The sequence below is a fragment of the Lampetra fluviatilis genome, chromosome 64 (genome assembly GCF_964198595.1).
Source record: "Lampetra fluviatilis chromosome 64, kcLamFluv1.1, whole genome shotgun sequence".
NCBI lineage: Eukaryota > Metazoa > Chordata > Hyperoartia > Petromyzontiformes > Petromyzontidae > Lampetra > Lampetra fluviatilis.
Window position 1 is genome coordinate 648,862 of NC_136338.1, and position 25,336 is coordinate 674,197.

The following is a 25,336-nucleotide window of genomic DNA, read 5'->3' on the forward strand; positions in this document are numbered from 1 at the left end:
TCTCTGCGAGTCTATGGGTCTTTGTGTGAGTCTGTGGGTCTCTGTGTGAGTCTATATGTGCGATCGCGCAGCTCCAACACCACGGGACGCCTTGGCCTCGAGACAACAATGGTGGCGACCAATCAATCAGTTTCAAAGACAATGGCATAATATTAATGATCAGAGCGTGATTGTGTGTGTGTGGTTAATGCGGACAGGATTCCTTGAAAAAGGATTCTCTTTCGCGTTGTAACATCTGAACGCAGCTGTTTTATTGCCAGAATGGGTCGAACCTCTTGTTATAATTCAGAGTCTGTAGAGCCATTTACAACTCGCCCTGAAAACTCGCCTCTCGTACAAGTGGTCTCCCCCCTGCGGCAGTCGGAGTGATGGCTTTGGGGGGCGGGGGGGGGGGGGTTGGGGGGGCAGGGGGGGCAGGGGGGGCAGGGGGGGGGCAGGGTGTTTATTTGATAGGGGAGAAGCGAGAGACTCGCGCGGGTGGCTGTGCGCGAGGGCGGCTGCAGGTGCGTGGGGTGGGATTGCCTCGTGGGCACGCCGTGAGCATCACGTGGGGGAAGGGCCCCAGGGGGTGACTCAATCAAAGGCCCCGTCACAGGCAATCAAGGGAGGGGGTGGGGGGGGGGGTCATTCTGCTCCTCGGCTTGTTCAGGGCGGCTGTTGTGCTAGAGATGGAGACTGAGGCTGGTGGGATTTTATTCCGCTACTGATCCGGCTCGAGGGGAAAGGGGACTGATCCACTGAGGTTTCTGTTTCCTCCACCAGCGTTCGTGGTGTGACGGTGTTGGTGGTTGTTGTGTGTTGTTGCGATGATCATTGTGGGTTGCTATAGTGGCTTGTGATCCGTGCACTCCTCCGGGGAAGTCGCTAGCCTCTTGCCCTTTGACAATGTAATGTTTGTGTAGAGGATTGACCTCTAAATAGACCCGAAACATTTGGAATATGCCGGCAGTGGTTTTGGTTACATTCTGCACACGGCCCGTAGGGGCCCCACCACAACGTGGATAGCGGGTGGTGCTCGGGAGGGTTGCGGGTATCAACCTAAACCGGCTAAAGCGCGTCCCTAAAGGACGCTCCGTTACCCCCCCCCCCCCCCGAGTCTTGGCCACTTGCCGCCGCTGGCTCCGTCTCATTCCCCTGCTGGGCGACATTGGGATCCATGGGTGGCACGCGGCTTACAAATGTCAACCGTGATCATCGACATCAACATCACCACCATCCCCCACGTCCTCACCATGCAGATCACCACCACCATCATCAATGTATGCACGGCTGTCAACCCACACGGTTTACCCCGTATTCTAGTGCAGGGAAATTGAGTTTTCAGGCTCATATGGCATACAGCCGTTTCAATGCGGGCAACACAAATGGTGTTTCTCCCTTGTGATGGGACATTGTGGGATGAACGTTGAGATGTACAAGGGGGCACGGGGTGACCAACACGGTCTGAATTTGTCTAATCAGGTAAGGGGACACTGATAAGGGGTTAGCAGGTTTGTTGTATGTTGAACTTCCTTCGCACCGTACGTAGCCGAACCGTGCTAATCGGAGGTGGGGGAGGGGAGGGGGATAAAGAAGTGGAGGCATCGGCACATGGCGGCGTGACGCTGTGAACGTGCATCCGTGCGTTTTATTATTGCTGGTCCACGACACTTGTGACCAGCCACGCGATACGTGTCTACCTCGAGAATCATCATCATCATTATATACAGGGAGTCACATCACGTGTGCTGCTTATCGTGGAATCGTGTTCACGTAAAATAGCTTAACGTCTTAAAAACACGTGAGTGTGTGTGTGTCGTAGTCGGCGTCTCCAGGACTTGCTGCCGAGTGGAGGCGGCTAACAACACTGGCAGACGCGCAGGCCTCGACGGAGACCTTTAATATCAGCGCATCCACAGTCAATGCTTGAACTATACGAGTCTCACGCCTAATTGTCTCTTAGGTGTGCGTGTGTGTGTGGATGCATCGTACGTGGCCCCCACGGCAGACAATAGCAGGGCAGGTGACACACCTCCCCGTCCAGAGGGAATGGGGACAAGAGGCAAATCGTCTGCCGATTTCATTAATATTCTCTACAACGGACACGACTGATTATTGCGTTACATACTGTCTGGTTTTTATCGTCGAACTCGGCATCGTATCTTACAGGGGATGTGCGATCCCTCGCTAGCAACGTCTGGGCAGTTCGCTGGCATGGGTTTTATGCGAGCCTGACGCTATTGCTGCTACTGCTGATGAGACTGTGCATGCCGAAACCGCTCCAGAGATTGACCGAGTCATAGCCGATGCTGTCGAAACGAGCCACTTCTCTGGAAGAGCTGATGGAATGTGTGAAAAAAAATACTTAAAACATTTTTTGTTTAATATACGGAAAGCAAAGCGGTGATTTGTCAATCGAGTTGCCTATGTATATATGGATATGTTTGTATGTGTGTATATGTGTGTATATGTGTGTATATGTATGTATATGTGTGTATATGTATGTATGTGTGTATATGTATGTATATATCCGTCGCGAAAATGCAAACGATTATCCGTGCGGAGCGCTGACTCCCACGGACGCTTATTAGAATTACGGAAATGATCTTAAGCCCCAAACGCTGCGACAATGGGTAAACTCACCTCCCAAATTATTATATACAGTATATATAAAAGTAGAGACAAAGATTCCTGCCCCCCCTACCCCCGTATAGCCTTAACGGACTGTTGGGGCAAGTGCTGTTAGCAAGCACCACCTATGGAGGCCGGCACGGCACACGAGGGGGGTGGGTGGCCAGCACCACGCCCGGCCGCCTTTGTCTCCCCCAGTGGCGATGTTTACTACACACCGCACCAGGCACTCGGAGGCTGAGTCGACCTAGGGGAGGCCCGGAACAGGTTCAGATATTCGTCCCCTGGTTGTTGGCCGTGAGCGGGAATCGAACTCGGGCCGCCGGGTTCGTAGCGCTAACCGCTGCACCACCGCTCCTCCAGTATACACACAGACACACACAGACACGCGTGCGTACAATTGTGTCTCTAGACTATGCAAATCTCTAAAGCAGTGGGATCCCAAACCCTTCCTGGACCCGTGGATACGTTTTCCGGCGATCGTGCGGGTCGAGGGAGATCTGTGGAACTCGACTCTCCTCCCGTGGCGGCAGCTCACAGCGGCCTTGTGCACCACCACAAACATCACCAACATCCTCCCACGCAGCACCACAGGTGTGCAACGAGGGGTGGCCACCTGCCCCGAGTTCCACGGTGGCTATGAGATGTTAACTACCTCGCCTGGTATGCAGGAGGTCGTGGGTTCGATCTCCACCCTGACGCCTGCTGCTGCTGCTGTATATTTGGAATCTTCGTGTCTCTCTCTTCTCCCAGTGGTCGCGTGGATTTTTCTCCGGGTCCTCCGGTTTTTCCCTCCACATTCAGAATCGACGTCACATATTTGGAGTGTTGTGGCTGCTGCTATAAAATTACACACGACGACGATGATGACGATGAGCCACTTCGTTGAGCTATCATTTGTGCTCGCCAGGTAGCTTCTAAGCGCTACGTAGCTCAGTGGGACCTTTACCTGGTAATATATAAAAAAAAAATGCTTTTCGAGTAAAGTTTAATTTAGACAGTCAAGGAAGTGGCATCTGTGTGTGCGCGCCGGGTGGCAGCAGGAGCCGATTTGGGACGCCTCGGTCGCTGCGATGAACTTCGTCATCACAGGACACTGACCGTGCGGTCCACGCACACACAAACTTCTTTCGCACCATACGTAGCCAACCGCGCTAATCGGAGGCGCGCTAATGCTGCTGCTGCTGCTTCTACCTCCCATCAGCTCTGACGTTACAGGGGACAGGCCTAAGGCACGGGCCCGGCTAGATGGTAGCCAGGAGATGTTAACTCCCTCGCCTGGTATACAGGAGGTCGTGGGTTCGATCACGACCCTGACGATGCCTGCTGCTATATATTTGGAGTACGAGTGCTTCTCTCTCACCGAAGTGGCTTATCATCACATGGAAATGTATAGCAGCCAAATACTCTATATATGAACGCACGTTGATTCTAAAATGTACGCGCTCCGTGGGTACGCGCTCGTAATGCCCCCTCTCTCTCTCTCATTCACCACCACCGACTTAAAACAAAGATGGAGCCTCGTTAAACTGCGTCGTTTGGTCACGGATTTCCCCCCCTCTCTGCTTTGTGTCGCGTTCAGTTTATCTTCATTCCCCCCCCACCGCCCGCACCTCCGCCGAGCACGCCGCCCTCGCCGCGCACGGTACGCCGGAGAAGTTCGACGCACGGCGCAACTTGTACAACACGCGGCTCGCGATGCGGGCTGCAGTGTGTGTCCACGTGTCTGTGTCTGTCTGTGTGTGTCTGTGTGTGTCCTCGCCGCTGGCAGTCGGCCACGGCATATATGGAATAGCTCCAAGCCGTAAGAATCGCCACGATACAGGGACAAACCAATTACAATGCCGTACCGGTGACGGTCGTGTTATTTTAGGTTTGGTCTGGTTATTCTTTTACGCGTATACATTTTGATAATAGATATTGCTTTGGGGTGGGGTGGGGTGGGTTTGGGCCTCCAGGGTAACGATCTGACAACAACGCGTGGCGTCAAGAACCCCTCCGCGTCCCGGTTAACGGCGCGCCGGCGGCGACCGAGTTAACCCCCCAATGACCGAGTTAACCTCCGCACAGCAATCCTCACGAACCATATTCGGAACTATGCCGCTGGAGCAGCTATGCACTTTTAAAATCATCTCGGTTGAAAACTAATTACTTCAGAACTACTTCTTGTGGTTGTTGTTATGCGGAAGAAGTTCAATGTGGACGTACATTTAGCGGCCAAGCGTCTACCTTGAGGGCAAAGCAGAGTAAACCCAGCTCAGCTAATGCAGAGTAAACCCCGCTCCGCTCAGCTAATGCAGAGTAAACCCCGCTCAGCTAATGCAGAGTAAACCCCGCTCCGCTCAGCTAATGCAGAGTAAACCCCGCTCCGCTCAGCTAATGCAGAGTAAACCCCGCTCCGCTCCGCTAATGCAGAGTAAACCCCGCTCCGCTCAGCTAATGCAGAGTAAACCCCGCTCAGCTAATGCAGAGTAAACCCCGCTCCGCTCCGCTAATGCAGAGTAAACCCCGCTCAGCTAATGCAGAGTAAACCCCGCTCCGCTCAGCTAATGCAGAGTAAACCCCGCTCAGCTAATGCAGAGTAAACCCCGCTCCGCTCCGCTAATGCAGAGTAAACCCCGCTCAGCTAATGCAGAGTAAACGCCCGGCGCCAGACCGCTCCGTGTCCACGTGTCCGTGACCGCACGGAGTTGGGCGAGGAGTCGCTGACGCCCACCGGCTCACAAAAAGAACCCCCCCCCTCCCCCCAACGCTGTTGCAGCGCTACGGAGGCGATGGCCGACCGTGACCCTAAACTAGCGTCACCCCCTCTCTCGCTCTGGGACGACGGGAATAAAATGGCCGGATGTGTCGAACGTTAGAATAAGCTGGGCAACGGCTGTTAAAGTGGCAGTAAGTGGGGGGCTGTGGGGGGCAGGGGTGGGGGTGTTGATGGGCCTTTGGCGAGCGAGGGGAGCGGGGGGCTAGGCGGTGACGTTTTCGCTGCCGTTCTTGTCCACCGAGCTGATCTTCTCTTTCCGTTTCTTCATGATCTCCTCCAGCTCCGATGTTCCACGTGCGCTCTGAGGGGTGGGGGGCAGTGGGGAGCAGTGGGGGGCACAGCGTCAGGCGTGGTCGTCAAGGGGAGTCGTCGAGACTCTGCGAGGCCACCCCCGGGCTGAACGGGCAGAATCGCAGCAATCGTCACCGATGGTACAAAGCAACGGGGGTGGGGTGAAGCTTTCTCAGAGGCTCGTGTGTCTGTGTGCCTGTGTGTGCCTATGTGTGTATGTGTGTGCCTGTGTGTATATTTGTGTGTATATTTGTGTGTGTGTGTGTGTCTATGTGGGGACCGGCGGTCTAGTGGTTAGCGCGCTGCGCTATGAACCCGGCGACCCGAGTTCGATTCCCGCTCACGGCCAACACCGGTGACGATTATTTGAACCGGTCCTGGGCCTCCCCTAGGTCGACTCGGCCTCAAATGAGTACCTGGTGCGGTGTGTAAACATCGCCACTGGGGGAGACAAAGGCGGTCGGGCGTGGTGCTGGCCACCAACCCCCTCGTGTGCCGTGCCGGCCTTCGTAGGTGCTCGCTAACAGCACTTGCCCCAATAGTCTGTGAAGGCTATGTGGAGGATCTTTGTCTTTGTAGCGGTTAGCTACACACTACCGCCACCCCTAGGTCGACTCAGCCTCAGATGTGTACTGTGTGTGGTGTGTAGCAAGCATCTGGGGAGACAAAGGCGGCTGGGCGTGGTTGCTGGCCACCCACCCCCCCCCCCTCGCGTGCCACGGTGCCGGTAGCCTTCATCGCTGCTGCGGCTCATAAACAGCACTTGCCCCTAGAGCCTGTGAAGGCTACAGAGGGGTGGGTGGGGGGGATCTTTATCTGTGTGTGTGTGCGTGCGTACCTCGAGGGCGCTCTTCTGCACAGTGATCTGGCTGTAGACCCTGGCCCCCTCGTCCGGACAAACGGCCTTCAGCTCCTCCTTGTTGAGGGAGAAGATCTGAGCCCCGGTCAGAACCCCCAGGCTGTCCACGGTCCTGAACAACAACAACAACAACACCACAGCCACAGCCACGTTACAGCGGCCCCGTCGTGCGGCGAGTACACGGGAGAAAGAGTACACGAGAGAGAGAGTACACGGGAGAAAGTACACGGGAGAAAGTACGCGGGAGAAAGTACACGGGAGAAAGTACGCGGGAGAGTACACGAGAGAGGGAGAGAGAGCGTACACGAGAGAGAGAGGGTACATGAGTACGCAAGCAAGCCTTTTGGCGTCATCTGGTCCAACCTATGTGAGACTAGGCTCTAAGGAAAGCTGTCTCGGGTGTGGACCAATCAACTTCAAGGACAGTGCACATTATCAGAGTTGTGTTTTTTGTTTGCATTATGACTGCAGGTATTGTGGTCTATGCAAACATGACTCCTCGTAAAAAAGGTGTCAGTTTTGTTGCCAGATAAAAGGGTAAAAAACCAATTATCAAGACGAAGGAGCAGGAATATGGCTCCTTCCCTCCAAACATAAATTATCTCTACACATCCCATCAGCTGCGCGGCGTTGTACGAGTGCACACATTTCAGCAGCTTGGGGCTCAACACAAACAAACTGCCCATGAGACCCCGAACACACGCAAGTGTGTGCGTGTGTGTGTGCTGAACTTCTTTCGCGCCTCCCTCTCTCTCTGAGCCATCTCCTCTCTCTCTCCGAGAGCGACTGGCTGCCCATGCGGCGGCTGCATTTACAAGTCGACTATTCTACTTAATTTATTAGACCGACGATCCCGTCAAGCCCAGCCGCCCCGGCCGATATCGCAACCGCAGTCGAACCGCTGCCACCAGCGCCGCCGCGCCCCCAACGTTCAAACCGGCGGTGAAACAGCCGGGCGGACGAGGGGGCACGAGATGGGCGCCCGCCGAACATCTCCCGCAGCGCGCCGCAGCCGCCCGCGACGACTCACAGGGATTCATCTTCTTGGTTCTTTCGGTAAAGTCACGTAGAAGGGAAATAATAAAACAATGTGTGTGTGTGTGTGAAGAACAGGTCTGTCGGAAAGACTGCGTCATTCAGACGCTGTCTTTCCGACAGACCTGTTTGTTCTTCACCTGAGGACGGCTGCTTGCGTTGTGGCCGAAACGTCGTGAGAATGTTTTATTATGTTGAATTTTTATTATTTTATTATTTCCCTTCTACGTGACTTGACCGAAAGAACCAAGAAGATGAATCCCTGCAGTCACGAAAGCAGCTTTAAATCGAGACTCACAGGTTGTTGAATCCCTTGGCCACGAGCCACGACTTGACGTCGTCTGGCGACGAGTCGAAGCTCAGCACCACGGCGGTGCCCTTGCTGCGCGGGATCATGAAGTTTCGCTTGTTCACGTTCTGCCCGGTCAGCCGCTTCAGCAGCTCTTCTTGCACTGCGCACGCACAGACGCAGCGGGCGGACTTCTCACGACCGTGCGGTGGTAACGACGTGGGCGCCATCGCAAAGTGAGTGGCGTCAACTGGGAGTTGGCTGCTTAGTCCCGACCACTTCCCGGGTAATGAGGGATCTCGTTTTTAATTTAGTGGGTGACTGGCGGACGCCTGTGCCACCACCACCACCGCCACCGCCGTGCCAACACCACCACCAACCGCTGTACCACCGCCGTGCCAACAACACCACCACCGTGCCAACACCACCAGCACCGCCGTGCCAACACCACCACCACCACCACCGTGCCAACACCACCACCACCGCTGCAGTAGTGCCACAACCGCCGCCCCCCCACCCCACACTCGCCATGCTGCGAGGCCGGGTCTCGCTGGTTGTTGTTGTTGCCGCGTGGCGGTTCGGGTCCCGCGGCGTTCGCCGAGTCCACGCTGCCCTGCCGCTGGAGGCCGTTGGGCGGCAACGGGAGGCCTGGGGACGCTGGGCCCGGGTAGTGGCTGCTACTGTCCGTGCGCTGTTTCTATACACGCACGCACATACACACGGGCACGCACATACACACGCACACACACATACACACGGGCGCACACGCACGCACACGCACGCACACACACATACACACGGGCGCACACGCACGCACACGCGACACACCATGCAAACGTCCAGGCACGCACACGAGCGCGAGACCGGTTAGGGTCAGCGTAACGCGCCTGACACGCAAACACAACGTCGCGTTGCATTTGAGCGACCGCACAAGCGCACACACACACTCACACGCACCATGTACCACGCTCACACTCCCTCACACACTCTCGCGAGCAGCAAGGCAGCGGGAATCATCTCGACTATGGCCCGTGGGTGGCCCACGGACTGCCCAGGCAAATAAACACAACACACCATGCAACAACACAACAACACAAACCAACACAACAACACAAACCAATACAACAACACAACAACACAACAACACAAACCAACACAACAACACAAACCAACAAACCAACACAAGAACACAACACGACCAGGGAGCTGTGCAAGCCGCTGTGGCCACTCTCAAGGCCATGATCCACTGGGGCAGATTCAGCGGCAAGGGTCGCCAGCCATCACCAGCTCCACCCCCTCCCCAGGTGAGACTCACAGCACGCACGGCAAACACCGCCCCCCCTTCTCCCCCAACGCGAGCGGTCGCCACGGCAATCTCGAGCAAGATGACAAACTCGGCAAAGTTTTACCTCCGACAGTTCTCCCACCAACCGCTGGCTCCGGCAAAATCACACGGGGGGGGGGAAATGGACAGAGCGGACGCACACCACGAGGCGTTGCGTTACAACGCACCTCCGATTAGCGCGGTTGGCTACGTACGGTGCGGAAGAAGTTCAAACGCACATGCACACAGCACGCGCACGGCAAATTCAAGAGTCCGCTCGCCCCTTGCGCAGTGGGCCCTCCCCCTTAAACCAGCAGTGCCAACGGGGAAGCAATTGCAGGGGCTGCTCCCTGAACGCTGCACCCCACGGCGCTCCGCCAGCGTTGCGTGGCTGGAAAAGGACGGAGCTTACTCGGTACGCTTTAGCGGGCGGTCCCTGCCAGGCCGAGCTACCACCACACACACCGCAGGTCACGGACGCACGCCCACCCACCCACCCAACCACTAGCCCACCCACTAACCCACCCACTAACCCACCCACCCACTAGCCCACCCACCCACTCAACCACTAGCCCACCCACCCACTAACCCACCCACTAGCCCACCCACCCACTAGCCCACCCACCCACCCACCCACTAGCCCACCCACCCACCCACCCACTAGCCCACCCACCCACCCACCCACTAGCCCACCCACCCACCCAACCACTAGCCCACCCACCCACCCAACCACTAGCCCACCCACCCACCCAACCACTAGCCCACCCACCCACCCAACCACTAGCCCACCCACCCACCCAACCACTAGCCCACCCACCCACCCAACCACTAGCCCACCCACCCACCCAACCACTAGCCCACCCACCCACCCAACCACTAGCCCACCCACCCAACCACTAGCCCACCCACCCAACCACTAGTCCACCCACCCAACCACTAGCCCACCCACCCACCCACTCGCTCACCCAATATCGCACTCAGCTCCGTGGGCCCCTGCCTCGTGAGAGAGAGAGACTGTGTGGCTCGTTTGTCAAAAGCCACCTGGCCACAACCGACAGCTCAACCAAGTGGCGGCTCTTCATCGTCATCACGTGGGAATGTACAGCAGCAGCCAAAATACTCTCGACGCATGTTTCTAGACGTGGAGGGAAAAACCCGGAGGACCCGGAGACAAATCCACGCAGTGACCACGGGGAGAGAGACACCCAGACTCCAAATGTACAGCGGCAGGCGTCGCTAGGGCCGGGATCGAACCCACGACCTCCTGCGTACCGGGCGAGGTAGTTAACGTCTCATAGCCACAGTGAGGCCACTCTCAGCGACATCCCGTTGTAGACTCAAGAGGGGAAAGACGGAGCCACCGGTAACGGTTAAACCGGAGACCTCTCAACGTGCACACGAATGAAACTGCAACAACACGGCACACACTCGTGGCAAGTCGTAATGGTTAGTAGCAAGTAGTAATAGCAGTAAGTAGTAATGGTTAGTAGCAAGTAGTAGTAGTCGCAGTATTTAGTAATTAGTAAGTAGTAATAGTAACAAGTAGTAATGGTTAGTAGCAAGTAGTAACTAGGAAGTAGTAGTATTACGTAGGCTTTTGTAGCCGATTTCAAGATGCACAATTGATCTAGGGTGGTTAGGCCACGTACAGCAACGACCAGGCCACATTGGTGCTTGCGTAAGCTCTGCCATCATGAATAATACAGCTGTACAACGATATGAAGAGATTCACATTCCCACTCTCCCGGAGGGGCCCGTCGCATTGGCGCCCGGCACCCCATCCGACCGCCGCCAACAACAAAATCGTGCCTCGAGGCTTCTTCGCAGGTTATATAGGTATTAAAAATGTTTCGTTCAGAATGATAATCTCTTCAGCGAGAGCTCACGGCAAATACGAAAAGCCGCCAAGCTCTTCTTACCCCCCCCCCACCCCACCGCTCGCGACGGTCGGGCGGCGGAGGGCTTTCCTACGACGCACATCGCTGTGGCCGCGTCGTTGCTGTGTCACACCGGGGGGTGGGACAAACACAGCAAGAGTGTAACACTGATACACGTTGACACATGTACTCGAAAACATTTATACTGTGGCTCGGACGTCAGTGTTCAAAACAAACCACAGCAAGCGCCGCGGTTAACAACGCGGCGACGACGACGTTACCTTGTAGCGCTGCAACTCCTCCTTGGGCATATAGAGCTAGCGACGGGAGACGGGACACGTTACCACACGTCGCAACGGGAGAGGTTACCACGTTACCACGTGACGGGACACGTCGCAACGGGAGACATTAACCACGCGTGGTGACGGGACACGTTACCACGTGACGGGAGATGGGACACGTTACGCGACGGGAGACGTTACCACGTGACACGTTACCACGCGTCGCGACAGGAGAGGGGACACGTTACCACGCGACGGAAGACATTACCACGTTACCACGTGACGGGACACGTTACCACGCGACAGAAGACGTTACCACGTTAACACGCGACGGAAGACATTACCACGTTACCACGTGACGGGACACGTTACCACGCGACAGGAGAGGGGACACGTTACCACGCGTGGTGAATGGAAATTCCACATTCCTATCACTCGTGAGACCGCGAGTAGGTCAACTGTGAGACCCTGAGGTTAGTGAGCCTTGGGGGCTCGCTGATGAGGCCCCGAGTAGGTAAGCCGTAGGCTCACTGATGAGGCCCCGAGTAGGTAAGCCGTAGGCTCACTGATGAGGCCCCGAGTCGGTAAGCCGTAGGCTCGCTGATGAGGCCCCGAGTAGGTAAGCCGTAGGCTCACTGATGAGGCCCCGAGTCGGTAAGCCGTAGGCTCACTGATGAGGCCCCGAGTAGGTAAGCCGTAGGCTCACTGATGAGGCCCCGAGTCGGTAAGCCGTAGGCTCGCTGATGAGGCCCCGAGTAGGTAAGCCGTAGGCTCACTGATGAGGCCCCGAGTAGGTAAGCCGTAGGCTCACTGATGAGCCCGAGGTTAGCGAACCGTGAGGGCTCACTGATGAGAACCCCCCCCCCCCCCCCCCCGAGGCGAGCACGGCGCAAGGTTCACCTGCAGGGCCCGGCTGTACAGCGGCTCGTCGTGCAGGCCGCCGCCGCCGCCGATGCCGCCGGCATCGCCGCCGCCCTTGAGCAGGTCCAGGATGTTGTTGGGCACGTAGCCCTCGTGCCCCGTCACGCTGCGCACCTTCCACCACTGCTTGCTGTTCTCAATCACCTGCGGGAGGGGGGCGGTTAAACCGACGGACTTGCCCGGAGAACGCGAGCCGAGCGGGACATGGGGAGTGAGCGCCGCTGGGGCGGTCGGTGCCGTCGTTGGCATGGAGCGGTCAGCACCAAGCTACAGCTGCAGCTACTGCTGCTGCAGCAGCAGAAGCAGAAACTGCGGCAGAAACACGCGAACTCTGCTCACGGACTCACTCGCGACGGGCACTCGGATTAGCAATCCGAGTGCTCCCCCCCCCCCCGTGTCGCGCGTCGTCGCCGCTTCACCTCCACGAGGTCGTCCTTGCGCACCGCCAGCTCGTTGCTGTTCCTCGCCATGAAGTCGTAGCGCACGATGGCCGTCTGGGGGCCCAGCGGGGAGCGCGGCGGGGGGGCGGCAGAGCCGTCAAAGCCCCTGCAGGCGACGGGGGGGGGGGGGTGGTTAGAGAGAGACTGGGAGGGGGGGTGGTGAGAGACGTGGGGGGGTGGTGGTGAGAGAGACGTGGGGGGGGTGGTGGTGAGAGAGACGTGGGGGGGGTGGTGAGAGAGACGTGGGGGGGGGGGTGGTGAGAGAGACGTGGGGGGGGTGGTGGTGAGAGAGACGTGGGGGGGGGGGGTGGTGAGAGAGACGTGGGGGGGGTGGTGGTGAGAGAGACGTGGGGGGGGGGGGGTGGTGAGAGAGACGTGGGGGGGTGGTGGTGAGAGAGACGTGGGGGGGGGGTGGTGGTGAGAGAGACGTGGGGGGGGGGTGGTGAGAGAGACGTGGGGGGGGTGGTGAGAGAGACGTGGGGGGGGGTGGTGAGAGAGACGTGGGGGGGGGTGGTGAGAGAGACGGGCGGGGGAGGTGGTGAGAGAGACGTGCGGGGGGGGTGGTGAGAGAGACGTGGGGGGGGGTGGTGGTGAGAGAGACGTGGGGGGGGGGGGTGGTGAGAGAGACGTGGGGGGGGGTGGTGAGAGAGACGTGGGGGGGGTGGTGAGAGAGACGTGGGGGGGGGTGGTGAGAGAGACGTGGGGGGGGGGTGGTGAGAGAGACGGGCGGGGGGGGTGGTGAGAGAGACGTGGGGGGGGGTGGTGAGAGAGACGTGGGGGGGGGGTGGTGAGAGAGACGGGCGGGGGGGGTGGTGAGAGAGACGTGGGGGGGGGGTGGTGAGAGAGACGTGCGGGGGGGGTGGTGAGAGAGACGTGGGGGGGGGTGGTGAGAGAGACGTGGGGGGGGGTGGTGAGAGAGACGTGGGGGGGGGGGTGGTGAGAGAGACGTGGGGGGGGGTGGTGAGAGAGACGTGGGGGGGGTGGTGAGAGAGACGTGGGGGGGGGTGGTGAGAGAGACGTGGGGGGGGGGTGGTGAGAGAGACGTGGGGGGGGGTGGTGAGAGAGACGTGGGGGGGGGGTGGTGAGAGAGACGTGGGGGGGGGTGGTGAGAGAGACGTGGGGGGGGGGTGGTGAGAGAGACGTGGGGGGGGGGGGGTGAGAGAGACGGGCGGGGGGGGGTGAGAGAGACGTGGGGGGGGGGTGGTGAGAGAGACGTGGGGGGGGGGTGGTGAGAGAGACGTGGGGGGGGGGTGGTGAGAGAGACGTGGGGGGGGGAGGGTGGTGAGAGAGACGTGGGGGGGGGTGGTGAGAGAGACGTGGGGGGGGGTGGTGAGAGAGACGTGGGGGGGGGTGGTGAGAGAGACGTGGGGGGGGGGGTGGTGAGAGAGACGTGGGGGGGGGGGTGGTGAGAGAGACGTGGGGGGGGGGGTGGTGAGAGAGACGTGGGGGGGGGTGGTGAGAGAGACGTGGGGGGGGGGGGGTGGTGAGAGAGACGTGGGGGGGGGTGGTGAGAGAGACGTGGGGGGGGGGGTGGTGAGAGAGACGTGGGGGGGGTGGTGGTGAGAGAGACGTGGGGGGGGTGGTGGTGAGAGAGACGTGGGGGGGGTGGTGAGAGAGACGTGGGGGGGGTGGGTGGAGAGAGACGTGGGGGGGGGGGGTGGTGGTGAGAGAGACGTGGGGGGGGTGGTGGTGAGAGAGACGTGGGGGGGGTGGTGGTGAGAGAGACGTGGGGGGGGGGGGTGGTGAGAGAGACGTGGGGGGGGGGGGTGGTGAGAGAGACGTGGGGGGGGGGGTGGTGAGAGGACGTGCGGGGGGGGTGGTGAGAGAGACGTGGGGGGGGGGGTGGTGAGAGAGACGTGGGGGGGGGTGGTGAGAGAGACGTTGGGGGGGGGTGGTGAGAGAGACGGGTGGGGGGGGGGGTGGTGAGAGAGACGTTGGGGGGGGGTGGTGAGAGAGACGTGGGGGGGGGGGGTGGTGAGAGAGACGTGGGGGGGGGGTGTGAGAGAGACGTGGGGGGGGGGGTGGTGAGAGAGACGTGGGGGGGGTGGTGAGAGAGACGTGGGGGGGGGGTGGTGAGAGAGACGTGGGGGGGGGTGTGAGAGAGACGTGGGGGGGGGGGTGGTGAGAGAGACGTGGGGGGGTGGTGGTGAGAGAGACGTGGGGGGGGGTGGTGAGAGAGACGTGGGGGGGGGTGGTGAGAGAGACGTGGGGGGGGGGTGGTGAGAGAGACGTGGGGGGGGGTGGTGGTGAGAGAGACGTGGGGGGGGGTGGTGGTGAGAGAGACGTGGGGGGGGGGGTGGTGAGAGAGACGTGGGGGGGGGGGGGGTGGTGAGAGAGACGTGGGGGGGGGGGTGGTGAGAGACGTGCGGGGGGGGTGGTGAGAGAGACGTGGGGGGGGGGGGGTGGTGAGAGAGACGTGGGGGGGGGTGGTGAGAGAGACGTGGGGGGGGGGTGGTGAGAGAGACGTGGGGGGGGGTGGTGAGAGAGACGTGGGGGGGGGTGGTGAGAGAGACGTGCGGGGGGGGTGGTGAGAGAGACGTGGGGGGGGGGGTGGTGAGAGAGACGTGGGGGGGGGGGGTGGTGAGAGAGACGTGGGGGGGGGGGTGGTGAGAGAGACGTGGGGGGGGGGGGTGGTGAGAGGGACGTGGGGGGGGGTTGGTGAGAGGGACGTGGGGGGGGGTGGTGAGAGAGACGTGGGGGGGGGTGGTGAGAGAGACGTTGGGGGGGGGGTGGTGAGAGAGACGTTGGGGGGGGGGTGGTGAGAGAGACGTGGGGGGGGGGGGTGGTGAGAGAGACGTGGGGGGGGGGGTGGTGAGAGAGACGTGGGGGGGGGTGGTGAGAGAGACGTGGGGGGGGGTGGTGAGAGAGACGTGGGGGGGGGGGGGGGTGGTGAGAGAGACGTGGGGGGGGGTGGTGGTGAGAGAGACGTGGGGGGGGGGGTGGTGAGAGAGACGTGGGGGGGGGGGTGGTGAGAGAGACGTGGGGGGGGGGGGGGTGGTAAGAGAGACGTGGGGGGGGGTGGTGAGAGAGACGTGGGGGGGGTGGTGGTGAGAGAGACGTGGGGGGGGGGTGGTGAGAGAGACGTGGGGGGGGGTGGTGAGAGAGACGTGGGGGGGGGTGGTGGTGAGAGAGACGTGGGGGGGTGGTGGTGAGAGAGACGTGGGGGGGGGTGGTGAGAGAGACGTGGGGGGGGGGGGGGTGGTGAGGAGAGACGTGGGGGGGGGGTGGTGAGAGAGACGTGGGGGGGGGTGGTGGTGAGAGAGACGTGGGGGGGTGGTGAGAGAGACGTGGGGGGGGGGGTGGTGAGAGAGACGTGGGGGGGGGGGGGGTGGTGAGAGAGACGTGGGGGGGGTGGTGGTGAGAGAGACGTGGGGGGGGGGGGTGGTGAGAGAGACGTGGGGGGGGGGGTGGTGAGAGAGACGTGGGGGGGGGGTGGTGAGAGAGACGTGGGGGGGGGGTGGTGAGAGAGACGTGGGGGGGGGGTGGTGAGAGAGACGTGGGGGGGGGGTGGTGAGAGAGACGTGCGGGGGGGGTGGTGAGAGAGACGTGGGGGGGGGGGGTGGTGAGAGAGACGTGGGGGGGGGTGGTGGTGAGAGAGACGTGGGGGGGGTGGTGGTGAGAGAGACGTGGGGGGGGGGTGGTGAGAGAGACGTGGGGGTGGGGGGTGAGAGAGACGTGGGGGGGGGGGTGGGAGACTGGGGGGGAGGAGGGGGAGGGAGGGGTCGTGGGTCACCGGTCGCCGGGAGGGAGCAGGCCGTGATGGTAGGGGTCCGGCTGTCCGAAGGCGACGTAGCCGTTGTTGGTGGGGAGGTGGGCCGCACCGTCGGGCTGCGGGGCAGAGGTACAACGACACTCAGCCACCCAGCCACCCACCCACTCAGCCACCCACCCACTCAGCCACCCACCCACCCACTCAGCCACCCACCCACCCACTCAGCCACCCACCAACCCACTCAGCCACCCACCCACTCAGCCACCCACCAACCCACTCAGCCACCCACCAACCCACTCAGGCCACCCACCAACCCACTCAGCCACCCACCAACCCACTCAGCCACCCATCAAGCCACCACCCACTCAGCCACCACCCACTCACTATGCTGCAGGTCACAACCACGTCTCTCTCTGCTACACTCCTTGGAATTCCCTCCTCCCCTCATCATCCTCAATCATCATCAATCATCCTCAATCATGCTCGTCTCCTCCATTCCGCCAAAGCTCTTTGTCAGAATTAACGGCGATCGTTTTGGCAGACTCTGGAGCTCCCCGGTGGATGCGCCGCACTTCTCCGCGGCGGTGCGCGGCGCTTGCGGGAAACAGGACGGCTCCCGCCTTCCCGGGGCTCCGCGCTACGCGAGCGGGCGCAGGCAATTACCTAAAGTGCTCTGAGTCTCAGGGGCGGGCGCCGTGGCGCCAACCCAACTAGAGAAGATGCGCCGTTTTATTTACCGCGGTGAAGCCGGTCCCCCCCTCCCCCCTCCCCCCCGCGCTGGGCTACCACCGGCTCGGATCCGGAGGCCAATCCGGCCCCACGTGCAGATCACAAATGGGACCTTTTATTGGCAGGATCAAAATATCGAGATTTGAAGTTTTCGCGACTGCAGGGATCCATACTCTTTGGTTCTTTCGGTAAAGTCACGTGGGTAGAGAAATATTAAGAAAGAATTGACACTAAAATAATAATGTGTTCACGCTTTCTGGAAACAAGAGGAGTTGTGTTCAGGTGTTCAAACACGAAACGGGAACGTTTAGCAAGGAATCAAGTGACTGCATTAACCACCACACAGTCAGTACTTGTGGTGAACATGCACACACACAAACACTGCTCCCGTAGTAATCATTATAATATATGGGCATTGGTGTTTAAACTGAGGCAGCCTGCTTTAGGGCCTAAAGGCGAACTTTACAAATGGAATCTATTTGGTGTTATTGCCAGCGACGGTAACCACCGATGAATGGGTTTGTTCACACGCGGGAGATGAGCTCATCGTCATCGGGGAGAGATGAACGCGCAAATTCTACTCGCTCACTGACACCTCGCTCGCACTAACACTCAGACTAACACTCACTCGCACCAACACTCACTCAGACTGACACTCAGTCACTCGCACCAACACTCACGCAGACTGACACTCAGTCACTCGCACTAACACTCAGTCACTCGCACTAACACTCAGTCACTCGCACCAACACTCACGCAGACTGACAATCAATCATTCACTCAGACTAACTCTACGACGAACACTCCCCACACTGTAGAACAGGGCCGAATGAACACACGGGACGGACTCCGCACGCACACACACGCGCACACGCACACGCGCGCACACACACCTCTACACACACACACCTCTACACACACCCACCTCTACACACACACCAGGCACCCCCCCCCCCCCCACTCGCCCCGGTGCGGGGATGGAACCCCCGAGCGACCGACCTCGCTGTGCATCCAGGGGGGCTCGTTGTAGTGGTGGGCGGGGGGCGCCCCCCCCCTGCCGTCGGCGAGCTCCGCCACGTGCTCGCGGGCGCGCTCCCGCTCGCGCTCGCGCACCGGCACGTCCAGCAGCGGCGGCTCCCAGCCGCTGCGGAAGCGCGGCACGTAGGGCGGCACGTGCTGGTCCCTGGGCCACTCCGCCCTGGGGGGGGGGGAGGAGGGGGGGGGGGCACGGGGCAACCGGTGAGACGTGCGGCACGCGGAGGGCACGCGGGCAGAGAGCGCTACGTGGCGATTCGCTCGTCTGTCCAGGGGTATAAATCACCCGTGGCTGCGCGTGTGCATGCGCGCGCGTTGCGTGCGTGCGTGTGCGTGCGTGCGAGCAGGTGCGTGTGCTTGTGCGAGCGAGTGTGTGCGCGCGAGCGTGCTTGAGCGTGTGAGCGAGTGCGTGCGTGCGTGAGTGAGGGCGAGCGACCCACTTGGACTTGTTCCACGCGTCCCCGCACGACTTCCACAGCTCCCTCTCCTTGGCGGCGAGGCAGCCGTGCAGCATGTCGATGCAGTCGCGCGTCAGCAGCGGGCTCGTGATGAGGCGCGCCAGGTCGGGCCCACCCGTGCTCTGCACCACCTGGGAACGGGCACAGACAAAGATCCCCCGTGTAGCCTCAACAGACTGTCGGGGCAAGTGCTGTTTCGCGAGCGGCGCCTACGAAGGCCGGCAAGGTGCACGAGGGGGTGGGTGGCCAGCACCACGCCCGGCCGCCTTAGTCTCCCCAGCGACGAGGTTTACGCACCGCACCGGGTACTCATTACTCGCACGCACACTCACTCACCTCGCACTCACCTCGCTCGCACACTCTCACTCACCTCGCACACTCTCACCTCGCACGCACACTCACTCACCTCACACTCACCCACACACTCAGACTCGCACTCACACTCACTCACCTCACACTCACCCACACACTCAGACTCGCACCCCCCCCGCCGCCCCCAACGGAGCAGGCGTCCACCCACCATCTCGAGGGGCGTGAACAGGAAGTGGACGAGCTCAATGGAGTCGGGGTTCTGGATGTGGCCTTTGAGCCGCGCCTGCACAAAGCGAAACGAGGCACATCCAGTCAGCGCACTCAGCTACGTGTGGGTAGCTGGGTGGGTAGCTGAGTGGGTGAGAGTGTGGGTAGCTGAGTGGGTGAGTGTGGGTAGCTGAGTGGGTGAGTGTGGGTAGCTGAGTGGGTGAGTGGGTAGCTGAGTGGGGGAGTGTGGGTAGCTGGGTGGGTGAAAGTGGGTAGCTGAGTGGGTGAGTGTGGGTAGCTGAGTGGGTGAGAGTGGGTAGCTGAGTGGGTGAGTGTGGGTAGCTGAGTGGGTGAGAGTGGGTAGCTGGGTGGGTGAGTGTGGGTAGCTGGGTGGGTAGCTGAGTGGGTGAGAGTGGGTAGCTGGGTGGATGAGTGTGGGTAGCTGAGTGGGTAGCTGAGTGGGTAGCTGAGTGGGTAGCTGAGTGGGTAGCTGAGTGGGTAGCTGAGTGGGTAGCTGAGTGGGTAGCTGAGTGGGTAGCTGAGTGGGTAGCTGAGTGGGTAGCTGAGTGGGGGAGTGCACGCACCAGGAGATTGAAGCAGTATTTGAACTTCTGCAGGATTTCCCGGAACTCTCCTGGAGGTGGTGGCTTGGAGCGCAGCGTGAGCACTCCCTCTGGGGCAGGGCACAGCACAGAGCTCCGTCACACGCCGCGTCACACCGCACAGAGCTCCGTCACACGGCACGGAGCTCCGTCACGCCACGTCACACAGCACAGAGCTCCGTCACATGGGTAGCAGAGTGGCACGGAGCTCCGTCACACGGCACGGAGCTCCGTCACACAGCACGGAGCTCCGTCACATGCCGCGTCACACAGCACAGAGCGCCGTCACACGCCACGTCACACAGCACAGAGCGCCGTCACACGGCACGGAGCTCCGTCACACGGCACGGAGCTCCGTCACACGGCACGGAGCTCCGTCACACGGCAGGGAGCTCCGTCACACGGCACGGAGCTCCGTCACACGCCGCGTCGCCCGGCACCGCGCCCGTTGCTCACCGCCCTTCCGCTTCCCCTTCTTCTCCTTCTTGCGCTTGCTCAGCTCCCCGTAGGCCTCCGCAGACTTCTGCAGGCGCGCCACGAACAGCTCAATGTCGTCCAGCAGGTGGTTCAGGATTTGCTGCGAACGTTCGGTGGAGATGGGGGAGGGGGAGGGGGGGTTGACCACGTGGGGAGGGTGAGTGGAGTGCGTGGTGTGGTGAGTGTGTGTGTGGTGCGTGTGGTGTGTGTGTGGTGTGTGGTGTGTGTGTGGTGTGTGGTGTGTGGTGTGTGGTGTGTGTGTGGTGTGTGGTGTGTGGTGTGTGGTGTGTGCGTGGTGTGGTGAGTGTGTGTGTGGTAGGGTTGTGCGTGTGTGTGATGTGGTGTGTGCGTGTTGTGTGGTGTGTGTGTGTGGTGTGTGTGTGTGGTGTGTGTGTGGTGTGGTGAGTGTGTGTGGTGAGTGTGTGTGGTGTGTGTGTGTGGTGAGTGTGTGGTGCGTGGTGTGTGGTGTGTGTGTGGTGTGCGTGTGTGTGGTGTGTGTGTGGTAGGGTTGTGTGCGGTGTGTGTGTGTGGTGTGTGTGGTGTGTGTGTGGTGTGTGTGTGGTGTGTGTGTGTGTGTGGTGTGTGGTGTGTGTGTGGTGTGCGTGTACTGGGGCCTCACCACGTCTCTGTCCACCCTCTTGGCCATCATCTCCGGAGTCTCATCAGCATCCTGCGAGTAGACGCTGAAGCGGTCCGAATCTGAGCAGCGACACGGTGACGCACACAGACACGCACACACAGAGACACACAGAGACACGCACACACAGACACGCACACACAGAGACACGCACACAGAGACACGCGCAGAGACACACACAGAGACACGCACACACAGAGAGACACGCACACAGAGACACACACACACACAGATTACGCACGCCCACTAACTACTCGCGCCTGATGATTGTGAACGTCTCCACGCGGCGGCAAGAGCGCCGTGCGAGTCTCGTGTGAATGACACGCGTGTAACACGCGTGTGACATGCGTGTAACACGCGAGCGGCACGCGCGAGGCCTCCGCCGTACCTCTGTCCAGTGTGCTCGAGTCGTTGGGCGTGCGGCTGCGGTTGGAAGCTGGCGAGTGGCTCTCCGAGTAGATGCTCGCCGCTCCCGGCGCCGGCGACGGACTCATCCTCATGCGCTCCTGGTTGAACCTGCACCACCGCCACCACCGCCACCACGCAGCACACACACACACCACACACACACCACACACACACACCACACACACACACACCACACCACACCCACACACACCACACACCACACCCACACACACCACACACCACACCCACACACCCCACACACCACACCCACACACACCACACACCACACCCACACACCCCACACACACCACACCACACACACACCACACACACACACACCACACACCACACCACACACAAAGACCCCCCCATGTAAGCCCGTCAGTAGCGAGTGGCGGCGCCTACGAAGGCCGGCACGGTGGCACACGAGGGAAGGAGCTGGGTGGGTGCTGGCCAGCGCCAAGCCCGGCCGCATTTGCAAATTAAAATGATTGAGTGAGACTGGCAGATAAAAAGCTCTTGCTGCTTCTGCTGCAGCTTGGTGTGCAGGAGGTCGTGGGTTCGATCCCAACCCTGACGACGCCTGCTGCTGCTGCTGTATATTTGGAGCTTGTGTCTCGCTCTCTTTCATCATCATCACCGCGGTGGCTAGGAGATGTTAACTACCTTGCCTGGTGTACAGGAGGTCGTGGGTTCGATCCCGACTTCTTGACGATGCCTGCTGCTGTATAATTTAAGTTTGCATCTCTCTCCCATCATCATCATCGCGGTGGCTATGAGATGTTACTGACCCCGTTGTATTTTTTCGCGGTGTCTCTCTCTCTCTCTCCCCGTGGTCGCGTGGATTTTTCTCCGGGTCCTCCGCTTTCCTCCCCCCTCCACATTTAATAATGGACGTCACCACGCCTGTAGAGTGATTTGGCCGCTGCCATAAATATCCAGACGACGACGACGAGCCGCCACTTCCGTCGCGCTATCATTTGCGACAGACAGGTTGCTTCCGCAAACAGGAACGACATCACATAGCTCAGTGGGGGCCCGGACCAGGGTGGTATTCAGGTAAAAAGAGTCGAGCCAAAGGTAAAAGATTCCTTCCAGAGTGTCCCGGCTCGGGGAGCCACCAGGGGGCGGTGGATCTCCGCGATCGACGCTGACGCTCGGCCAGAGTCGGAGGGGCGGAGGGGGAGAGAGAAAGACCCCGAACGCCGTGGCGGCGGTGGGATGGCCGCGACATCACCGGCGGACACGCCGCGGGACCGGGCGCGCCGCAAGGTTGGGGTAAAGCCACAGTGGCACACATGACATCCTGCACACCACGTGTCCCACCCATCACTACCTCCTCCCCCCACACCACGTGACCCACCCATCACTACTTTCTCCACCCTGCACACCACGTGTCCCACCCATCACTACCTCCTCCCCCCTGCACACCACGTGACCCACCCATCACTACCTCCTCCGCCCTGCACACCACGTGTCCCTCCCATCACTACCTCCTCCGCCCTGCTCACCACGTGTCCCTCCCATCACTATCTCCTCTGCCCTGCACACCACATGTCCCACCCATCACTACCTCCTCTGCCCTGCACACCACGTGTCCCACCCATCACTACCTCCGCCCTGCACACCACGTGACCCACCCATCACTACCTCCTATTTCCAACCTACAAGTATTTACTCTATACTGCCATGAGATCCTCAGCAGGCTCCGTACACACCTGTGCACATGTGTGTGTTGAACTTTTTTCGCACCGTACGTAGCCAATCGTGCTAATCGGAAGAGTTCTAAGGCCACAAGAGCACTTGGAGGGGTCTTGTGTTACAGCCTCACACTTCCTAACCCACCACAGCGGCACAGACACTCTCTCCACCTATGTCCCCAGCCAGCACAGCTGCCCCACAGCTGCCCCTACAGCTGCCCCACAGCTGCCCCTACAGCTGCCCCTACAGCTGCCCCCACAGCTGCCCCCACAGCTGCCCCACAGCTGCCCACAGCTGCCCCTACAGCTGCCCCCACAGCTGCCCCCACAGCTGCCCCCACAGCTGCCCCCACAGCTGCCCCCACAGCTGCCCCTACAGCTGCCCCACAGCTGCCCCACAGCTGCCCCTACAGCTCTCCCTACAGCTGCCCCACAGCTGCCCCACAGCTGCCCCTACAGCTGCCCCACAGCTGCCCCTACAGCTGCCCCACAGCTGCCCCTACAGCTGTCCACAGCTGCCCCACAGCTGCCCCCACAGCTGCCCCACAGCTGCCCCACAGCTGCCCCTACAGCTGCCCCACAGCTGCCCCCACAGCTGCCCCTACAGCTGCCCCCACCACCAACCTCAGCGTCTCGGGCCGCCGGTTCTTGCGACCGTCCTTGCTGTCGGCGATGGCGCTGTCGATGTCGTTCTTGATCAGTTCAGCCTGCGAGCAAACATCACCACCACGGTGGCCAGGAGATGTTCACTACCTCGCCTGGTACGCACGAGGTCGTCGTGGGCTCGATACCGACCCTTGTATATATAGAGTCTGCGTGTTTTCCCCGTGGTCGTGTGTATTTTTCTCCGGTCCTCCGGTTTCTCCCCTCCAGATTTAAAATCGACGTCACGCGTTCACAAGTATTTGGCTTCCTATTCTTGGTTATTTCGGTAAAGTCACGTAGAAGGGAAATAATAAAACAATGACTTTACCGAAAAAACCAAGAATATAAATCCCTGCAGTCACGAAAGCTTTACATCGAAATGTATTTGGCTGCCGTTATAGATTTCCGCAGGATGATGATGACGACAAGCCACTTTCGTTGAGGCTGTCCTTTGTGACGGCCAGGTCGCTTCGAACAAAAACAAAGTGGCCTATCAGCTCAGTGCAGGGCCTCACCTGGCTAAATCACAAAAACATCTTTTTAGTTTATAGTTATAGGATCGCAGAGCTTGGAGAATCGTTGGCAGCGCTGCCCTTCCCCACGCTCGTCGTCAAGCGAATTGGCACGAATTACGCCGCTGTATACAAATATATATATACACAAATATATATATACACGCAAACAAAACAAGTTGGATCGTTGTAAATTCACAGCCGGGAGACCGGACTTCGAGGGAGCAACGCTCGCTTGGGTCGACGCGTTGCCGCCCGCCAGCCGCTCCCCGCCAGAGGTCGCAACCGGGTACCCGATACCCGTACCCGGCCGGGTACGGGTAGCCATTTGTGACCCTGGTGCGACCGGGTACGGGTACGGGTACGGGTACGGGTAGGCCGTGAGTCACTGGTGAGTCACCGTTTGTCACTCATTTCGGGTAGGGTACGGGTAGGGAACGGCTACCCGTACCCGGCCGGGTATGGGTACGGCTACCCATTTGCGACCCTGGTGCGGCCGGGTACGGGTAAGGAATCAAAACCCGTTTGCGACCTCTGCTCCCCGCTGGCGGCGGTCGCGGCAACAGGCCGGCGAAGGGAGGCGTGGGGACGGCCTTTCAGGGTCACGGAGAAGCGCAGGTGAGCTGGCAGGTGAGCTGGCAGGTGAGCTGGCAGGTGATTGGTGTAACAGAGACAGCTTCACGCTCTCTCTCCCACTACGGGCTTGGACGGGGACCGGGCACTTATCTTATCTCGCACGGATGTATTATTACAGCAGCGCCGTACAACCCAAGGTCGCCTTGCGGCAGTAAATAATGTCTTACGCGAGGTGGGAGGGTAGAACCGACGAGTGGGCCGTGGTTGTTATTCGAAGTGGTGGTGTCGTCATGGTGACAGTGAGGAGGACAGGTGGGAGTGGTGAAGGAGGGGTATGGGTTGGGGTAGTGGTAGGGGTGGTGATATGGGTTGGATATGGGCAGTGATAGGGGTTGTGGCAGAGGTACTGATAGGGGTTGAGGTAGTGATAGGAGTATGGGTAGTGATAGGGGTTGGGGTAGTGATAGGGGTAGTGATAGGGGTAGGGGTTGAGGTAGTGATAGGGGTAGGGGTAGTGATAGGGGTTGGGGTAGTGATAGGGGTTTAGGTAGGGGTAGTGATAGTGGTTGGGGTAGTGATAGGGATAGTGATAGGGGTAGTGATAGGGGTAGTGATAGGGGTAGTGATAGGGGTAGTGA

The 25,336-nt window shown here is 60.1% G+C and overlaps 1 protein-coding gene across 4 annotated transcripts in view; it reads right to left on the reverse strand.

Annotated features, from left to right (window-relative positions):
- Positions 1-1,648: 1,648 nt before the first annotated feature.
- The window catches only part of LOC144951930 (epidermal growth factor receptor kinase substrate 8-like), a 61,971-nt gene continuing 38,283 nt past the window's right edge, over positions 1,649-25,336 (reverse strand). For 3 of the 4 annotated variants that reach the window (XM_078882291.1, XM_078882289.1, XM_078882288.1), the window contains 15 exons: positions 23,590-23,672; positions 21,246-21,373; positions 20,840-20,919; positions 20,200-20,320; positions 19,726-19,814; positions 19,143-19,217; positions 18,605-18,753; positions 18,129-18,327; positions 16,422-16,516; positions 12,668-12,794; positions 12,228-12,392; positions 8,374-8,542; positions 7,855-8,008; positions 6,501-6,633; positions 1,649-5,672 (listed from right to left, as the gene is read on the reverse strand). In XM_078882291.1, coding sequence (XP_078738417.1) covers positions 5,574-5,672; positions 6,501-6,633; positions 7,855-8,008; positions 8,374-8,542; positions 12,228-12,392; positions 12,668-12,794; positions 16,422-16,516; positions 18,129-18,327; positions 18,605-18,753; positions 19,143-19,217; positions 19,726-19,814; positions 20,200-20,320; positions 20,840-20,919; positions 21,246-21,373; positions 23,590-23,672 — 1,866 coding nt within the window. In that variant the 3' untranslated portion in view covers positions 1,649-5,573. The remainder of the gene's footprint in view (positions 5,673-6,500; positions 6,634-7,854; positions 8,009-8,373; positions 8,543-12,227; positions 12,393-12,667; positions 12,795-16,421; positions 16,517-18,128; positions 18,328-18,604; positions 18,754-19,142; positions 19,218-19,725; positions 19,815-20,199; positions 20,321-20,839; positions 20,920-21,245; positions 21,374-23,589; positions 23,673-25,336) is intronic. The other variant, XM_078882290.1, reaches the window with a different exon arrangement.